The following is an 18,395-nucleotide window of genomic DNA, read 5'->3' on the forward strand; positions in this document are numbered from 1 at the left end:
ATTGCAGTGATATCATAATTTGTAGTAAATGCTGTACGCTACAATAGACTGTATTCTATCAACATCCCTGATAACAAATCATCGACGTCTTCGGTAGCAGTGCTCGACCTCCGTGGAGGATTGACACACTCACTCGCTGTCGACAGGTCAGCAGATTCTGCGCTTGACAACTCTCAACCTCGACATAGAAGCAATACACCCACAATGTTGTCAACAGATCAGCAAGACTTGAGCTAGATAGGAGAAAATCAGTTGGCGTGCTTGGATGATTAGATACCCTTGTTGTCAGCTTGCCATCAACGATAACCGAGTAAAACAACCGGCAGTACGTTCAACTTTTGCCCATGATATTTGATCACGAATTGAGTCAGAATTAGAAGGCAGTTGTACAGTAACGAGTTATGGCTAACGAATACCTTGTGACGTTGATTATTGAGGAAGCTGATTCTGGCATGAATACACAAGTGGGACTGCGATCATACAGGGCTTCATGTTAGGGAACTGTCACGGTGGAAATGCCTCGCAAGGGGGAGAACATATACAATACAGGAGCTTTCACCAGGGTAAGACAATGATTGCATGGGGGGAGGACGGACACGCTCAGAGAAATGCAGGATGGGGTGCTTGCTCACCTTAGACGACAGGATTGCGTTGAGAGGAAGGAACTGTCCAATTTGTGTCTTGAGAGCTCGATAGTATGATATTAATGCTAGCGATAGGTTAGTTGTGTGTTGGTCCCATCGAATTACGGTGTTCAACGTGATGGTCGATAACTTAACTCACATTTTCAAAATTTAATCTTTGTTTGTTCGGTTGTTTTGACGTGTGACTTCTGTCATGAGGGCACCTGGTTTCTCGAAAGTCCGGTCCGTCCGTCTGTCCGTCCGTCTGTCCGGTCTGTCTGCCTGATCCGGCCGACCACAAATAGCACCAAACATAGCATTTTTTGCGGCTAGTAGTAGTGCGGCTCGTTGTATTGATCAGTTGCCACAATGGTCGAGCTCGTATGTTTAGGCCAAGCACTTTCGAATATTCATGGACTCTCACTCGAGACTATTCTGACCTTTGTTACGTTGGTCTCTGCTGTCAAGGAAGATATGATATTAGCCCAGCCTGCAACATATGATGTATCTACACCTCCGGACTTCATGCCTCCTAGCGTGTCTTTGTTTTTGGGCTCCGCATGCTCCCTGACACAAGACTCAGTGCGAATCTGCTGGTCCACCTTAAAACATGATATCTGGAAAGACATATTCACGCTGCAGCACAACACCCACTCGCTGTTCGAACAATTCGGTTATCCCCATGGCCTGAGTCAGTGCCGGTGTGAATTTGACTCGAGTCTTTTTACTGACGGACAGATCCACTGACAAGACCATCACATATTTTCTATGATAACAACTGCCATCTCGCTCAGCATGTCAAAGATGACCCATTCTTCAATGACATCAGCCTATCTGTTGATGTCTTTCATTTCAATTGCAAGCACTCCAAGAATGACCTCTTTTGTCAAGAAAATTGCAACCCCATGGCCTTCCCGGAGCTTACGGTTGATGGTGATGGGAAGTGGTACTTCAACTCGTCTGTGTGTGAGCAGACAAACTTGTGGTTTGGGAAGTTCAACTCAATCACTTGAGGGATGATGCCCATTAAGTTTGACTTCTACCTAGATGAGGTCATCCTGTGCAGGAACCGCCTTACATTAGAGAAGTTGAAGAGGGAGCACCAGAGGCCGTTGCAGTGGGAGTCCATTGAATCTTTAGAATATACTACATGAAAGGCTCATTACAAATCAATAACTGGTGTCTAGACTTGTTACAAATGATACAAAACGAATGAATGAAGATACTGGTGTCTAGACTGCCCTAAGCTCCCATGCGCGATACTTAGCCAAGAATACAGGCCATAGTGCAGGCTTTGCACCGCTCTGCGTGTATTTGTCACGAAGTGTCTGAGGTGCACGGAACCACCTTGCACGGTTGTCATGGAAGGTGGATTTCTTGAATGGTAGGTTGAAATGCGCCTCAAACGCGACACCTAAAATGGCCGGTGGGAACGGCAGAATGATGGGGGTATGCCCTACATCATTGCATCTGGGAATTTGAGGCAGGGTTGGGACACGGGGTCCCGAGACTAGATAGTAATGTCCTACATAGAGTCTCACTCTCAATGGACAAAAATTGGATACAAAAAAAAAAACCCCTTCAAGCCCCCCCCATTGGTAGTCTCGTTCCCAATGTTCTAGGGCACATGAGAATGTAGCACAGCCACATATGCGGAGTTTCAAGTCGGAGGCAAAAAACATGTTTGATTTGTGTGTGTGAGTGTGCCCTAGAACGTCTGGTGCATTTCGTGTAGAGGGGGGTATGTCATATCACGTGTGCTATGAAACGCGCTCATCATCGCATTTGTTGATTTACCAATTCAAGCTGTCTTCATTCTGCATTGACTCCCTTTGGGTATCTTCTTCAACTGATGCCCCCTGTACATTCCAGGACAAACTTTGATCATGACTGCGAAGTTGCAAGATCCCTCAGAATTCTGCAAGAAGCACGTGGCGGCGCTGCTAAGGCACACAAGTATGATTCTGTTGCGATGCGTGCAATAATTGTTGGAGAATTTGAACAGCGGACAGGAGGCAAGGTTCCCTATCCATGGCAGCTAGACGTGTCTGAGGCACTTCTTTTTTTTTTTTTTTTGGAAAAGCGAGTTTATTATATAGCAACCAACACTGTCTGGCTCTACATAAAACACTTATAGCAACACTATGGGGTGTCGTCCGAGGGAAAATGCTACTAACGCACACTCTATTGTCATAGAGTAGTGTGGGGCTCTGTATGCTACCTGGTATCCTCATTCTGCGGGGGCCTGGGTAGCTTAATACCCACTAAAACCTCTAGGGTTGTCACCCAGTCTTTTTGTAGGGGTGTATTTGTGTTTGTTTTGATTATATCGTTCCATGTGTTGCGGACTTGCGTTATTGCTTTCTGGCTTCTTCTGTCCTTGCTCGCTATTGCTCTATCTAGTTGTAGTCTTCTGTCTATTGTGTTGGTCCATCGTTTTGTGATAGCTTCATTGCTGTGTGATGTTTCTTTGATTACTCTTTCGCATCTCAGGGTCCAGATGAGGTATGCTGATTCCGAGATTAGGATGCGGAGTAGTCTAGCTGCCCCCTTTATATCGCAGTTTTCTTCGCGTTTTCTTTATCGTTGTCATTTTCATTTGGGGTATGTGGGACGGTGATTGTGCTGCACCCCAGGACAAGTCCTAGGGTGGGGGTTGGCCATTGTTTGTGTTTTTTGGGCCACGCGCTTTTCGCTACTTCCCATATCCTCTTTTTTTCCGGGTTTTCACAGGTGATTAATATATGTTCCATAGATTCCGGGTTTTCGCCGCAGTGTTGGCATCTTGCTCGTTGTTCGAGGTTTGGGATCTTTGTCCAGAAGTCCCCTATTCAGTATGTGTTGTTGATCGTTTTAAATATGAACATTTGTATTTTTTTTTGAAGGTCTTTAGCAGCTGGTCCATATGCTTTTATCGGATTCGAGTGTAGATGACACGTTCTCTACGGCATATCGGGTGATGTCGAGTAGGGATAGGGTTGATCTTTTGTATTCTAGGTGTGTTTTTTCCATGATTCCTTTGTATGCTAGTCATTGTGAGATGGCTGTTAGTTTCGCACCTTGAAGGTTGAAGTTTATCAGGATGTAGGTGTCGATGTTGTCATATTCATTTTTTTGTGCGCCTTTGTTAGCTAATTGGTCTGCTTTTTTGTTTCCTAGGTTTCCACTATGGCCTTTTATCCATTGGAAGGCAGTCAGGGCTGATCGCCGCCGTAGTTGGTATGAGATGGCCCTGAATAGTTGTTTATTTGCAATGTCGATCCATCCTTGGTCTTCCCAGGTAGTGAGGTGGGAGGTCATTCCATTGATAACATATCGTGAGTCGGTGATGATTGTGATTGGAGTTGTCAGACTTATTGTTTGTAGTGCCACTAGCACAGCTGCTATTTCTCCTACTTGGTTTGACTGGTTTGGGCCAGGGATTCTGATTGCGCGGTTTAGCGGGTGGTTCTCTTCTACCCATATTCCGCCGCCGCATCTTGCGTTTTCTTTTCCGTTGTTGGTGCAGGATCCGTCTGTGTATATCACTACTTTGTTATTGTTCGTTAATCTTCTCATTGCAGGGATCTTTAGTCTATATGCTGGTAATTGGATTTCTCTTTCTGTGTCAACAAAGATGCGGAAGCATTCAGATAGGTTGTTTTTCTCTGTTACCGATGGGTTGAAGATGATCTCGCCTCATTGTTGTCTCATTGCTTGTGCGTTTTTCTCTAGTCTTTGGTGTGTTAGTGTTAAGTCGTCTTTCTTAGGCGACATGTTTGGATTGAATTTTGGGAGGAGGTTATCTAGTATCTTTCTAGCGGTGCGAAGCTTATGTTGTGTTTGTGGGCAGTTTTGAGCATGTTTGTTATTTGTTTCAGTAATTTGTTGGCTTTTGGGCCTTGGACGGGCGGATTCCATGATGGTTAGGAAGGGGATTAGGTCTGCGTTATTCTTGGTCCTGCTTGGTTTCAAGGTGTTAATTATATTGTCAGTTACGGAGGCCCATGTCGGGCGTGATGTTGAGATGTCCATGTAGGAGCTTAGCCATGTGATATCTATTGCTTCGTTTCTCATGCTGATGTTAAGTAGGTTGATGCCCCCTTTAGATATGGGGCATTCCAGTCTTTCCAGGCTAATAGGTGAGGTCTTTTTTTCCATCCCATATGAAGTTTTTGATTATTTTTGATATAGCATTTTCTATTTGTTGGGGCATTCCTTGCGCTTTCGTCAGGAATTGGGTCATTCCCCCGACAACCATTTGAGTAATTAGTCTTTTCCCGTCTAAGGTGGGGTGGCATTTGTTCCAGCACACTAGGTTTTTCTCAATCTTTCCTAGTACAGGCTCCCAGGATGTTGCGTTTTCTATGTTATTACCTATCCATGCGCCGAGGGTTCTTATTGGACTTCCGTCTTTTGCGATTTTGATTGGTTCTTGCCACGGTTCATCCAGGGCGTTTATTTTGTGTGTGCATATTACATTTGCTCTGTGGTCGGCTGTTCCGATAGGTAATATTTCTGTTTTTTTCTAGGTTAAATTTGGTGCCTGATGCTAGGCACCAGTGCTGTAGTATTTCTTCTAGGTCTATGTATCTATCCGCTTGTGATAGATAGATTGTAGTGTCGTCTGCGTACATGGTGACTATTACCCTGTCTGGTATGCCGGGGACCTCATATCCTCTGATTTTAGTTGAGTTGCAGATTGCGCACGCTAGTGGCTCTATGGCTAAATCAAATAGCAGGCATGATAGGGGGTCACCTTGGCGCACCCCTCTCATGACTCTGAAGGGTGAGCTGAGGAAGCCGTTTATGGCTACCTGTGTATATGCCAACTTATAAAGGTTCTTTACCATGTTGACGAAGATTTGTGGTAGTTTGAAGGTTTTGAGGGTTTCAAAAAGGTAGTTGTGTTTTACTTTGTCATAGGCCTTTTCTTGGTTGAGTGCTATTATCGCCCCGTTTTCTTCCATCAGGTCTGCATAGGCCGTCATTGTCTGTGCTAGTCTTATTGGGTCAAAGATGGATCTTTTTGGGATAAACCCGCTTTGGTTGGGGTGTATCAGGGTATGTATTTCTTTTGCGAGATGTATCGTGAGCGCTTTAGTGAATATTTTATAGTCTGTGTTTAGTAGTGTGATTGGGCGATAGTTCTCAATCATATCACGGTCTTTTTTTTTATAGATCAGGCACATCCAGCCTAGTGTGAAGTTTGATTTCGCGTTCACTCCGTGGAGTTGGATGTCGTTGATAATGTATGTTAGTGTTTTGATTATGTCGAAGCTTGGCTTATCATCTCTTTTTGCTATCTTGTGTTTTTTGTTTAGGTTTTTCCATACTTCATATGGGATTCCGTCTATGCCGGCTGCGCTTCCTGATTTTGATGATAGAAGTGTGTTCAGAATGTGGTCTTCTTGTAGTGGTCCGTGCATTTTGCTTGTTGGTGTGTCGAGTTTTTGTATTTCTGGTATTTCTCTCATTGATGCCGTTTTTGCTTCTTGTCTGGTGCATTTGTTTTGTTCTGATGTTTCCTGCTGTTGAATTTTGTCGTGATAGTCTCTGGCGGTTTCGGCCATCTCCTCGAACTTTGTCGTGTATTTATTGGTGTTAGGTGTGTTTGGTCTGTTGATGATGTCTCTTGGCGTCTTTTGACTATTCACTTTGGACCAGTATTTACTTATTGTCTTGCCATGTTTCGCCCATTGGGCCCATGCTCTAAGGTTTGCGTTTTTGTATCTTTTTTTTTGTAGATGTTCGATTTCTTTTTCCAGTATGATTCTATTCAGTCTCATGTCCTCTGACGTGTCGATATCTCTGATGTTCGATGTTTTCTGTAGGTCTTTTGTCAGTCGCTTTATATGTTGGTTGATTCTGGCGAGGTGGGTTTTTGCGGTTTTTTTAGTGAGGTTGATCATGTCGTCTTTGAATTTTTCCCAGATTAATTGGGGGTTTGTGTCCTCATTCCTTTGTTCATTCTCTATTATTTTTTGTTGTGTTTCAAGACCTAGTGTGATGATATTTTTTTGTAGTGCATCATCTGATATTATTCCCATTGGCCATGACCATCGGCCGGTACCAATGTGTGGGAGGTTTGGTGGTGCAAACCTTACTGTGACCATGTGGTGGTTGGTAGGGATTTGGCAAATTTGTGAGTCCCAGTTTATAAGGCTCTCATTGTGTTTATCTGATGAGTATATTCTATCTAGGCGGGACAGGGTGTTGTGGTTGCTGCTGAACGTGAACATTCTGTGTTGGGGGTATGTCATCCGCCATGTATCTTGCATGTTTAGAGCTGATCTCAGGTCTCTCAGTGCATCAATTGCTCTTTTGTTATCAAGGCGGGCGGGTGCTCAGTCGATGGGGTCTTCTGTGAGGTTGAAGTCACCCACCATAAGGTCTATTTGTCCGATGTCGCTCCTTTGCCATTCTGTTTTACTTTTTCCCAGAAGGAGGGGTGTTCACTCGCATTGTTTGGTGCGTATACATTTAGGATGTTTATGTTTTCATTATTGTGCCATTTTAGGGAGAGTGTGGCTGCGCATCCTGGGATTAGAGTCTTCATTTTGGCTGAGGCGGTATTGGTGAGTTCTTTGTTTAGAACAAAAGCTACTCTGGCTGAGTTCCTGGGGCGGGTGGGGCCATTTGTGTTTAGGACCATTAGTCTTCTCGAGAACAGTGTTTCTATCTGGCCTGGTGTTCTGTGGTTAGGTGGGTTTCCTGGAGGCATAGTATGCCGATCTTCTTTTCTTGCATGGTTTGATTGATGGCGGTCCATTTAGATACTTGACCTGGGCCTAGTTCGTTGGACGCACGTCCTTTGATATTGAGAGTGCCTATGGTTATGTTTGCTCTCATTTTCTTGTTCGCGTTTGCATTGCTTATTCTTGTTGGTTTGTGTGCCTGTTGGGGCTGGGGGGGGATTATGTTATTTGAGTTTTGAGGGTGTTGTTACCCTTGGTGTTGGGCATTTCCACTTCTGAAACCCCAAGGAGGGTCATCAGAGGGCCTCCCAGTGGTTTGAGGCAGCCCTCCTCCATGCCTCGGGGGGCGAGCACCGAAACCAGAAAAGAGACCGTATTGAGGGGGCAGGTTGTGTTGTGGGTTTTGTGTGATTGTGTTACTAATGCTATTTTACGATCATGTTGTAGCTTAGGACTGGCGTATCCTGGTCAGTCGTCAGTGGACTATGTTAGCATTTTCGAGGGATATTGAGTGCCCAAAACATTTGTATCGTCTACTAGTGAAAACTTCAGCCTCTCGGCACAGCTCGTCCGAACCTGAATAGGTTTCCGTGGTCTGGTATACCCCATGTGTGGTGAGACGACTTTCGCTTTCCTGTCTCATTTTCACAATCAGTGTATGTGGGCGATAGTCTTTCTGGTGACGGTTCTTGTCTCCTTTGAACCTGTCTTATAGGTCAACATTTCATGTTACATTGAGTTTTGGGCCCAAGTCAGATCAGTTTTGTTTGTGGTTTAGCGGGCACGGGCACTTATTTTTGTTTAGTTTTTAGGTGATGTTCTCAGGGACAAGTATATTGATGGTGGTAGAAGGAGTGTATTGTATGATATTCAGTGGATTGTGGGGTGGGGGTGTGTCGGTGTTATCGGTGGGTTATTTGTCTGACGGGGGGGTGCATAATGGTTGAGCGGGGTTGTGATATATGTATTGTATTTTACGGGTAGTCAGTGGCGGGTAAGTGACAACAGTTCCTATGTGTGAGCTGGTATTGTGTGGGGTAATTACTAGTTACGGCGTCCTTTTCCCCTCCCGTTTCCTGTGTTCCTATTAGATTGTGGGGTTTTGCTGTTCGTCTTGGGTCCGTTCCACTGTGTGACGAATGGGAAGGGGCATAGCCCGCGGGGGTGTGTGATGGAGTCGCAGATCAGGCATGGGGAGAGGGCAACTGCGGTACCACATCCGTCTAGACTGGTAGGGTAGTCTAGGATTCATAGGACAGAGCGTAGTTCAGTCCATGCTTTCACGTTGCAGGTGGGACTGTATGCAAAGATGTTGTATCAGGGGACTGGTAGGCCACCCGCAATTTTGAAGTTGAGGCGCTCAACTTGGGTCGAGTTGATGAGGTTCCAGGTGGCAATGTGTACTCGTTCTTTGGGGATTTCGCTCATAGATAGAATGTCGTTTATCTGGGTTCTATTGTCTTCATAGGACCATACATCTTTTACTGTTTGCTGTATGATTTCACAGTCGGAGGTGGTAAAACCTGAGACAGAGAATAAGAGGTTGGGGGGGCGTTGGCAGCTAAAGGGGTGGGATTCAATGGTAATGTCCATTGTGGACCAGATGCGCTGGGCGACTAGGAGGTCTCTCGTCTCGACAGATATGCTGTGTACAAGAAAACATGTTGGGAATTCCTTGGCGTCTTTCCCTCTATGGGGTCGGGGTGGGGAGACACGGATGGGAGGGGCTTCTTGTTGAATGAAGTTGGATATTACGGAGATGTTTGCTCTAATGCGTTCTGTGAGGACGGCGGCTGATTCATGGACTTCTTTACTGGTGTGGTCGAAGACTTGGATTATGAGCTTAGGGTGTTTGACTTGGAGCCAGGCGAGGAGCACCTTGTTGTCTAGATGGTCAAATATTTGTGCCAAGTGTGACATGTGCATGAGTGGAAATCCTCCGATTGGTACTGGGGTGAATTGGGGGAGCACAGTGGTGTTGTTGGGGCCGTCATGTTTGATGACAGAACAGTTTCTTTCTGCGAGGGCGATGTGGGCCAGGATGGCCTGGTCTTCCTCAGATGGTAAGAAGGTAGGTTCTGTGGTGGCCGTTGAGCTCATGTTATGGTCTTCCGCTGGTGCATTGGGCGCATGGATTGATAGAGCTAGGTTGCTCCCTTCTATGGGGAGGGCATCCTTAGCCGTGGGGGGCTGTGGGTCTGACATGGTAATGGGGATTATAGGAGGGGGGGGTGCATGAAGTGTTCTCACGACGGGAGTTGGGGTAGGTGGGGAGGTGGGTGATGTGGGGGAGGGAGGTGTTTGCGAGGTGGTTTCTTCATTGGGATGGAGATCCATGTTGTCGTCTTCACAGAGAACATTTTGCAGGAAGAAGAGCGGCCCAGCGCGTAGGGTGGAGGGGTTGGGGCATGTATTGTTGGGGTATGGGCGGAGGGATTGAGAGAGGGATTTGATGGAGGAGGGTTGGGTATCTCATGTTTCATTGGGTGTTGGATGGGGTGTCGACTAGGTTTTTATATTTGTTGAGGTTCTGGGGATAGGGCAGGTCAGGTTGGTTTATCTTGGTGGTTAGGAGGTGTTTTCCCTGTCAGGGGTTTTGGGGGTGGTGGAGTGCTGTTGATCTGACATATTGTGGGAGGTTTAGTTGGCATTTGGGCAGTGTGTTAGTCTGTATACCACAATTTTAGTGGTTATCGCGGGTTTTTTTTGTCAATTGGGGTCTTTTTGGTTTGTTCTCGCAGGGTTTTATACATGTGCATGTTTATTAGGCTCATGATTGGATGATATTGCAGTATTAGTGATTATTAGAGTCTTTCTTGATGGGTTTTCCTGTGTGTTTAGTTTGGGGTGTTGGAGTGAGGGGTTTTGTTCTGAGGGGTCAGTATACTTGTGGGTTTGTTGTGGTGTCTGCAGTTTTTGTTTCTGGGTAGGGCTCTCAGAGTTTTGTTGTTCGTGTTGGGGGAGTTTTTGTGTTTTTATTGTAGTTTTGAGGGCTGTTGTTTTACATTCGGGTGTGTTTTTATTTTGCGGTTGTGATGGTTGGTGGGGGTGTTGATGTTGCTCTTAAGTGCTGTGGGTGTTGGATTGTGATTCAGTTTGGTGGGTTTCTTATGTGTAGTGGGTATTGTTTTTGTTAATCGGTGTAATTATTGTAGTGGTTCAGGTGGGTATGGCCAGTTGTTAGCTGTGAGCCTTGTTGGCTCTACCTTGCCCGCAGTTTGCATGCATGGGAAAATCTGACCATGGTGGTGGTTCAGAGTCAAGGGCCTCCCCGAGGCACTTCTGTTAGGTCTCGACTGTTCAGTCATTGCTGGTACTGGCACCAGCAAAACAATGCCTTTCGTGCTCCCATTACTTGCACAACCAAACAAACACGTACTCATCATATCCCCGCTCAATGCTCTTGAGGCAGACCAGGCCAAAAAATTCCAAGATATGAATCTTACAGATGTAGCAGTGAACGGCAACTCGTACAATCAACATCTACATCAAGTATGGTATCATGACTTATTGCTTTGACTGCCCTAACTTGAAATTAGCAACTCAAACTGCAAAAACATCAGGTGATCATCACCTCACCTGAGATGTGCTTGAATCACGACAAGTTCAGGGGATTGATTAGTTCCCCAAGCTTCGCTGGTCACATAGCTGCCATCATGATCGATGAAGCCCACTGCATCTCTCAGTGGGGTGAGAAATTCCATGAGGAGTATGCAAAGCTGGGGACCTTACAAGCATTTGTACCAAGCCACATCCCCGTCCTGGTCACCTCTGCAACCCTTCCACCAGCTGTCCTCACAGAGGTATGTGCAGCCATGCACATCGATCCTTTGATGTCCTACCATGTCAACCTAGGAATCGACTGCCCAAATATAGCCTGGGAGGTCCGACACATGAAAGCTGGAAAGAGTGACCTCGAATTACTCTCATTCCTGTTACCAACAAGCTCAGGAGAAGGAGAGACTCACTTCAAACTAACTATGGTTTTTGGTGACGACATTGCTATACTAATGTCAGCGTGTCGTTGGTTACGCGAGAAATGCCCTGTCGAGTTGCATGGTCAGATAGCTGTGTACCACTCACGATGTACTGTTCGAGCAAAGACAATTTTACTTGAACGGTTCAAAAAGGGTGAGATCAAGGTCCTATTTACCACAGAGGCAGCGGGAATGGTGAGCTGTTGTAACAATAGCAAAACTGCAGCTAACGATGATGTAGGGCTGTGACATGCCACATATCAAGCTCGTCATACAGTTTAAGGTACCTGTATCATTGTCAGTATGGATGCAGCGCGCAGGCTGAGCGGGGCGTGCAACTACCTTGCAAGCACGAGCAATCCTCTTGGTGCAACCAAGTGTATTTCAAGAGAAGCATAAAAAATCTGCTGGCCATGAGAATGAAGTTCTCTTTGTTAAGATGATTGATGAAGGCCTGCACACCTGGCTTGAAACAAAAACGCGTTGTCGTGATGCTGCAGATGAGTACTTCCATAGTGGTGTGAAAAGAAGACATACATATGTAGCATTTGTTATTGTGCGTGACTAACAAGCACCTGCAGCTCCCACCGGTGACTGCTGTGACAATTGCCATCCTCCCCGCCCTCAAACACCTCTGCCAGCTGTATCTCCAGAGACTACTGATACCAGCCTTACCCTCACCCCGAGCAAGTATCCTATCCAAAACGGCAAGCGACCAATGGTCCAACATGGGCCTGCCACTCGCCATGAAGACAACCTCAAAGATGTGAAAGACTTACTTGTTAACTGGCGGTTCAAAACTTGGATGACTGTCTACTCTGAAGCTGCTCCGTATGGACCCAAGGGACTTCTCCCTGACCTCATGCTGAGCAAAATCGCTTCAAGCCGGAAACCAGAAAACTATTGGAGATCTTGTTGGAGTTGGGTGGAGCACAAGTTGAGCATGAAGACATGGTGAGGAGGTGTTGGAGCTGCTGAGAGTGTTTGATGCAGAAGTAGATGATAAACGGAAGGCAGAGCAGTTGCAACAATCAGAGGCAAAAAAGAAAGAGACACAAGAGCAGAATGAGGTGAAACATCTCAAGGCTATTGAGGACAGGGCTCGTGTTCGTGAAGCCAAGAAGACTGCTCCCAAGAAGCCTCAAACCTCTTGTGCCAAAAAGGCTGTGCTTAGTGCCTCAGACACTCCAAATCAAATTTCCTTGCCAACTCTTCACATTGCTGGCCACCAGCCTCATGTCTTCCAGATGTGCGGCAATGAGAACGAAGGCAACACCACTGACGAATCTGACGACTCTGACGATTCCCTCCTCAATAAACCAATTTCATGTTACAACCATCACACTCCTCTAACATTGCATGCTGGCCCATCAACACCTACACCCGTCTCTTTGATGCGAACATTTCCCTTGTTTCATCCCTCATCCACACCTACACCCATCTCTTTGATGCGAACTTTTCCCCCATACCATCCCCCATCCACACCTACACCCATCTCTTCTATGCAAACTTTTCCCCCATACCCTTCTCCATGGCATTTCGCCTCCTGAGGTTGACACTAGCTAGCCTCTGCCAATATCATCCCATTCCTCATCAGTTGACCTCTTGTATGCATGATTGCGCCACCAGTTATCAAACATTCCCAGGCGCTCAATGTCAATTGCGCCCGTAGTCACAAAATCCTCAGCTTTGTTTTTCGCGGTAGCCTTAATCTGCCGTCCTGGTTCGTGAACATGAAGGTTTGACTTGATGTATTGATCTGTAAGTTTGGTGACATCAGCCTCCTTGTCAGGGATCCCATGATATGCGCCTCGTGTGATTGTTTTGAATTTGCTTTCCATATGCCGCTGCAATGCACGTAGTGTTGGGATTGCAGGGGATATTTTATGGAGGTATGTCCAAGTTGCTCCTGGGCCAAACAAGTGATATGTGACCTTAATGTCGCCAATATTTTGCTCCTGTCCTTTGTCAATAGGTGTCCACCCATCTGGACATCCTGATCGATTGATAAGCCAGCAATGCTGGCATACATGGTTTCTGCTCATGCTGATGGTGAGTGTATCCACAGTTCAATGTTTCGTGACTTATTTTATGTCCCCTGGCCATTCCTGCTTTAGCCCCTGCAACAATTCGAGGATCTCAATGGTGTATTTGGAGTTTCCGCCGCCTGCAAAACGGAACAATAGGGTTGGCAACACGTCTTCCATCCTCCTGATATCGCCCATCTTCATTGCAGCGGTGAGTTCAATATATGAAAGTACGTCTACATTGAACATAGTCCACTGTGTCAGAACAGCATTGCGGTCCTTTTCATCAAGATGGTTCAGCTTTGCAATCGCATGATGTGAGGCATGTTCATCAACAAGTGTTGTTGCAAGGGTGAGGATTTCAGTTGGAGACTTGGATTTGAGTTCGCTGGTGATTTAACACCACCAACAGCAAGCCATGATGCTCGGATGTGCGCTTCACTGATGTGATGAAGCGCTTTGTGAAGGTGATGCCAAAAAGGACCTTTCATTTCTGATTTGTGCAGTCCCTTGTGTTGCAGTAAGTCGAAAGCTTGTTGTAGGCTTCCCATGCTCACTGACATTCCAAGGTACTGTTTGTGTAGCGAGTTTGCAAACGCCATCTGCAGATGAAACCAGCCAAAGACAGGAATCAAATAGTCCATGCGGTCAAAGGAGTTGAAGTCCTCATGTCGGTACTTGTATAAGCCATGCAGCCTCTCCACTGTCATCTGGTCTCCTATCCATGGTATCACTTTTCCGGTGCCTATGTGTTTCTTTGCATCCTCGCTGTCCATCCCAAGCTGACAAAACCACTCTGCCATGACCTTATTGTTTCCCTCATAGCTAGCTTCCTCAATATCGACTGTGTGAAGGATGTACTGCTTGACAATGTTCTTTGGACCACTTGGAAGCAGGTGAACAGGTTGAGGAGGCTTGAACAGATTGTTGTCGCAGAAGGCATAGTCAAAGAACTCCGGTGAGTTCAAGACCATCGAAAGGACATGGTAGATATATTGGTTTTTGATGCGTGCGGCAGCTAATGGATCTCCATCAAGCACCTCATCAAGTGCAAAATGAGTTTGGCCATTTTCAGCACGACAGGACTAAAGATGGTCACTCGCAGCAGCAGGCAGCATAGCATCAGCAGGGAAGACCCATACTGTAGCTGCACAACCACTTGTAAAGTGGCTCTTATTGTGCAAGTGCTGCAAAAACACACACATCGGTATGTTGACATTGTCGTGTGAGATTACCCATGGCAAGCACTGAATATCTTCCCTGACCTCCTTCATAGCACAGCTCGACAATGAACCGTACGCATTGGCTGCCCACTTATGGCTCATTACAATGCCAAGTCCATGAAGGGCATCGAAGGCACGCACTGATAACCCACATGCTTTCAAGTAGATTGCCCACAGCGTTGTCATGCGTCCCCGACGATGTGATCGTGTATATTGCGCCTGCAATATTAAGTGCAAGATTACCTGTAACACATATTAATGTCTTTGCATTTCAGAGTATTAAAGAGGAGCACCATTGCTGGACTCTTGTGTGTGTTACGTGCTCACTGTTTTGCACTGAACACGAGACGTTCAAGTACATCCCACAGCACTGGTGCACTGGCAGAGACTTTTTTGATGAAGTCTTCAAAATTGAAACTTGTCAGATGTGCTTGAGAGAGCTCGTCAGGTGGTGATGCAAAGAGTGGGGCAATATGCTCTATCTCGTACTCCAGTAAGTCTGCCACGCACTTAACGGCGAATTTTTACAGGTTCTGACGTGCACCCACAGGTCTTCAGCCTTTGTGTTGGTTTCTCGGTGGACGGTACCAGCGCTCAAGGATTACTGGTAGTTCCTCGCTCAACATCAAGCCAGTTTGTGCAAACTGGATTCTGTCATTGGAATGACAACTTTTGTCCCCCCAGCTGAGAGCATCAAGGAAGAGGGACAGTGTTGTGCCCTGCTCCGAGATTGCGTTGAGAATCTTGAGCACATTGGGTGCGAGGGATTGTACTTCTAGCACCAACTTTTTTTGTCTAGTTTGCTCTAGTTGTATGGGAGCCTGTGGCTCAGGTTCTTCATCAGACATTGCAGCCTCAGTATCACTAGGTTCGTGTAACAAGAGACATCCAGGGCAGGTGCAAGTGTTTTCGCAGTCATCCTCATCTTCCAAGGACTCCAACTCAGGATAGAAAAGATCTTTGAAGTCGTCCATTGAGGTGGTAAGTAAAGTACTGGTACAGTAACTACTCCGGGCTGGCTACGATCTATCCCCTTCTCTACAAAATGCACCAGATCCTAGGCAGGTCTGTTGTGTGTGTTTTGGTGTATGTTTTTTGCCTCCGCTTTCAATCTCCGCCTGCATAGGATCTGGAGCCGAGATTACCCCATTGGTAAATTATTCAAGAATCCTCACTTGGACTTGGGAAACTTACTGCCAAAATAGTCTTCGATGACACGTACATATCACGAGCAGTTGAGTCTACGAACCACCGACTGTACCTTGTCCATATGGCATATATTTGGTTCCTTGTGGGTTACCTTTAGGGCTGCTCAATTCTAAAAGTTTGAGTTCACTTGGATTCAAGCACCGCTAAGCATCACCAAACCTTGTCCTCAACGGGACTTGTACCTAAACCTTACGGCGCACAGCGCCAACACTTGGTATATACAAGCAGTCTTCATCACCAAAATTTCCCAGTTCAGAGATGGTAAGCTAAGGTCATATCAGACCTTAGAAGGTCTCTAAGGTCTCGCAGGTGTATCAGGTCACAGGGTCAGCTTATCTGGTCATATCTAGGTTTTTTTTTTTCATTAATGTACTGCTCAACTGCCAGTGCTCCCTCAGCTGCTAGCTCGTTATCATGCTGATATGTCGTGCTAAGCAGTTCTCTCGAGCTATCACACTGATATGTTATGTTAAACTGATGTCAATTTGCTACTATAATACATGACATTAGCAACAATTACAGGGACTGATGGTACTGTAAGCTGGGGTGAGGTAACAGAGCGAAAATGTTGCAGATGGAACGAGGAGGCCTGATGGTATTACAATTGATGAGACTCCGAGTCGTGAAAACTAAGAGACGGAAAGCACTGCGAAAGCGTTGATGTGAGAAGAACACTGCAGATACATAAAAGCGATGAAATGCGATGGTGCAACATGGAATGATATGCGATGATGCGATGTGGAATGATATGCGAGGCAACCTGAAATATGAGCATTCAGCAAGGTGTAAGGAAAGCACACTTGGACGGTGCACAGAGACTTATTTCTTCTTGGCATTGTGGGTCGCCTTGGCCCGGGGCTTCTTGGGCAATGGTAGTGGCCACTCCACGACAGCCTTGTGGATGTGGGTCCTTGTGGGTTTTGGCTTTGGTAGCCGAGGTTCTTCGTCTTCACTGAGAGCACTGAGTTCCTCATTGGTTGGATCCAAAGGTAATGGCTGGGGCTTCGGATCTGAGCTTGGAAGTGAAACTGAACTCTCCTCTGGGGGGTGGGAACCACTCGTGCTGGATTCAATGTCATCAGATGTGATAGGGACCAATGGGCTCTTTGGTGCAGTAGGTAGGTCCTCTCTACGTCTGAAATCTGTAGGAATTGGCCCAAGCACTGGTGCAGTGGCCTCCTCTGCAAGTCTCTCCTCGTACTGCTTCCTCATCAGAGCGAGATCGTCATTGTCATCGTCGTCGACATCAGTGGCATTCCTGGAGGATGAGGCATGAAGTCCTAGTTTATTTTTGAACATTTTACTACCGATCAAGGTTAGTTACAGCTTGTGATGAAAATTGATACATACATATTCCAATTTTCATGCAACGTCTTTGCCCATCCGTGGTCTGGGGCATCCCGAATAGTAGAAATGATCCTATAGTAAGTGTCTCGATAGTTGTAGTTTCCATCGATTTCCCTCCACTTGTCGTGTGAACCGATGGTGAATTGGCTCTATATATGTGTACTAGTAAAAATGCTGCAACGGAGAGTTCATCGAGAGACAGACCTGAATCACACCATATGCAATGTTCTCTGCCTCGACCTCTGTCATGCTGTGGAGACGTGCATTACATGGTCATGTCCCAACAGATTCACCATCTGCACCAAGCACAGAGGATGGTCCTGTAAAGAGATGCCTCATCACCTGATTGATGTATGCATCATGAATGCTCAAAGATCAATCAATGTATTAAAAAAACTCACCCGCTCAATGAGGTATCCTTCAAGCAGCCCATTCTGCACCCGCTTAGGGTTGAAGTCTTCTCCTGGGATTTTACCGGAGTATACCATAGCAGGCCAGACATGTGCACGCATCTTGATATCTCCATTTTCCAACTTTTGACGTGTCCTATAAGTGACCATCAGCAAATACAAACCAGCAGTGGAGAGTGCTTACCCTTTAGGATCATCCAAGTATTCACCCAAGTGCTTGACAGGGCATAGCATAGCAGCAAGCTGCGGGTGATTAATACTCATTTTTGCATGTGATTTTTGATTATTGGCAAAGATGGGAGGCTCCAGGCCTTTTACCTCTGGCTCGGGTGCTGCGTACTGTCCAATGACTGGTTTCAGATGACTAGCGTCCTCTGAACAGACTTGCCCAATGATAACTTGCATCTATCAAAGATATCAGTCATGACCTCATGCGTATATGCTACTGACCTTGGCAAGAAGACCCTCAAGTTCTTGTCACTGCTTCTTCTTACCATTCACCAAAGTCAACAGGTATGGGGCAGCGGTAGTGATCTTCTTGTAGCTTCGGATTGTTCGGACCTCAACATCCTTTGAGCTGGAGTAGTGTGATCAGCCGCAAGACGAAACAAAACAATTGCAAGCTGTACTTACACATTATTCAAAATCGCTTCATGGTCGTTCTTCTTCTGTTCGTCCTCAACATCATCGGCCTTTTCAGCTGCGTCTTGCTGCTTGATGAGAGGAGCAATACAAAACTCGTCAGTCAGCTTGCAAAACATGTCTATCCCTTGGGGAATCCAACGTGCAATGTGCAAACACTGTTCTCATGGTGTCATTCCTTTCCTGTACCTGACTGTTAGCACATAGAATTTATTGGTGTCATTTGTACTTACTTATGGAGTTTGTTGTTTGAGTCTGAG

General features: G+C 46.0%; 7 protein-coding genes across 7 annotated transcripts; 3 read left to right on the plus strand and 4 right to left on the minus strand.

Annotated features, from left to right (window-relative positions):
- Positions 1-992: 992 nt before the first annotated feature.
- On the plus strand, positions 993-1,755 carry EDB91DRAFT_1080627 (uncharacterized protein; the record flags this gene model as incomplete). The annotated part of the gene is made up of 3 exons (XM_041315257.1): positions 993-1,314; positions 1,362-1,585; positions 1,690-1,755. 3 exons carry the CDS (start codon positions 993-995, stop codon positions 1,753-1,755), a joined length of 612 nt encoding a protein of 203 aa, XP_041178860.1.
- Positions 1,756-8,617: 6,862 nt separating this feature from the next.
- EDB91DRAFT_1080629 (uncharacterized protein) lies at positions 8,618-9,505 on the minus strand (the record flags this gene model as incomplete). Its single annotated transcript, XM_041315258.1, has 1 exon — positions 8,618-9,505. The coding sequence occupies one exon, from the start codon at positions 9,503-9,505 to the stop codon at positions 8,618-8,620; it is 888 nt and encodes a 295-aa protein (XP_041178861.1).
- Positions 9,506-10,335: 830 nt separating this feature from the next.
- EDB91DRAFT_1236492 (P-loop containing nucleoside triphosphate hydrolase protein) lies at positions 10,336-11,845 on the plus strand (the record flags this gene model as incomplete). Its single annotated transcript, XM_041321462.1, has 6 exons — positions 10,336-10,372; positions 10,464-10,467; positions 10,558-10,792; positions 10,864-11,472; positions 11,519-11,574; positions 11,656-11,845. The coding sequence occupies 6 exons, from the start codon at positions 10,336-10,338 to the stop codon at positions 11,843-11,845; spliced, it is 1,131 nt and encodes a 376-aa protein (XP_041178862.1).
- A 162-nt stretch (positions 11,846-12,007) lies between these two features.
- On the plus strand, positions 12,008-12,344 carry EDB91DRAFT_1026642 (uncharacterized protein; the record flags this gene model as incomplete). Its single annotated transcript, XM_041312647.1, is given in 2 exon segments — positions 12,008-12,213; positions 12,227-12,344. Coding segments are annotated over 2 exon segments (324 nt in total), but the record flags the coding sequence as incomplete, so codon positions are not given.
- Positions 12,345-12,839: 495 nt separating this feature from the next.
- EDB91DRAFT_1236493 (uncharacterized protein) lies at positions 12,840-14,107 on the minus strand (the record flags this gene model as incomplete). Its single annotated transcript, XM_041321463.1, has 5 exons — positions 12,840-13,314; positions 13,405-13,502; positions 13,539-13,692; positions 13,747-13,836; positions 13,866-14,107. The coding sequence occupies 5 exons, from the start codon at positions 14,105-14,107 to the stop codon at positions 12,840-12,842; spliced, it is 1,059 nt and encodes a 352-aa protein (XP_041178864.1).
- Positions 14,108-15,081: 974 nt separating this feature from the next.
- Positions 15,082-15,501, minus strand: EDB91DRAFT_1080632 (uncharacterized protein; the record flags this gene model as incomplete). Its single annotated transcript, XM_041315259.1, has 1 exon — positions 15,082-15,501. One exon carries the CDS (start codon positions 15,499-15,501, stop codon positions 15,082-15,084), a length of 420 nt encoding a protein of 139 aa, XP_041178865.1.
- Positions 15,502-17,451: 1,950 nt separating this feature from the next.
- EDB91DRAFT_1050645 (uncharacterized protein) lies at positions 17,452-17,898 on the minus strand (the record flags this gene model as incomplete). The annotated part of the gene is made up of 2 exons (XM_041313544.1): positions 17,452-17,629; positions 17,678-17,898. 2 exons carry the CDS (start codon positions 17,896-17,898, stop codon positions 17,452-17,454), a joined length of 399 nt encoding a protein of 132 aa, XP_041178866.1.
- Between the last annotated feature and the right edge of the window lie 497 nt (positions 17,899-18,395).

This window comes from Suillus paluster (genome assembly GCF_016628075.1).
Source record: "Suillus paluster strain FC165 chromosome Unknown EDB91scaffold_16, whole genome shotgun sequence".
Lineage (NCBI taxonomy): Eukaryota > Fungi > Basidiomycota > Agaricomycetes > Boletales > Suillaceae > Suillus > Suillus paluster.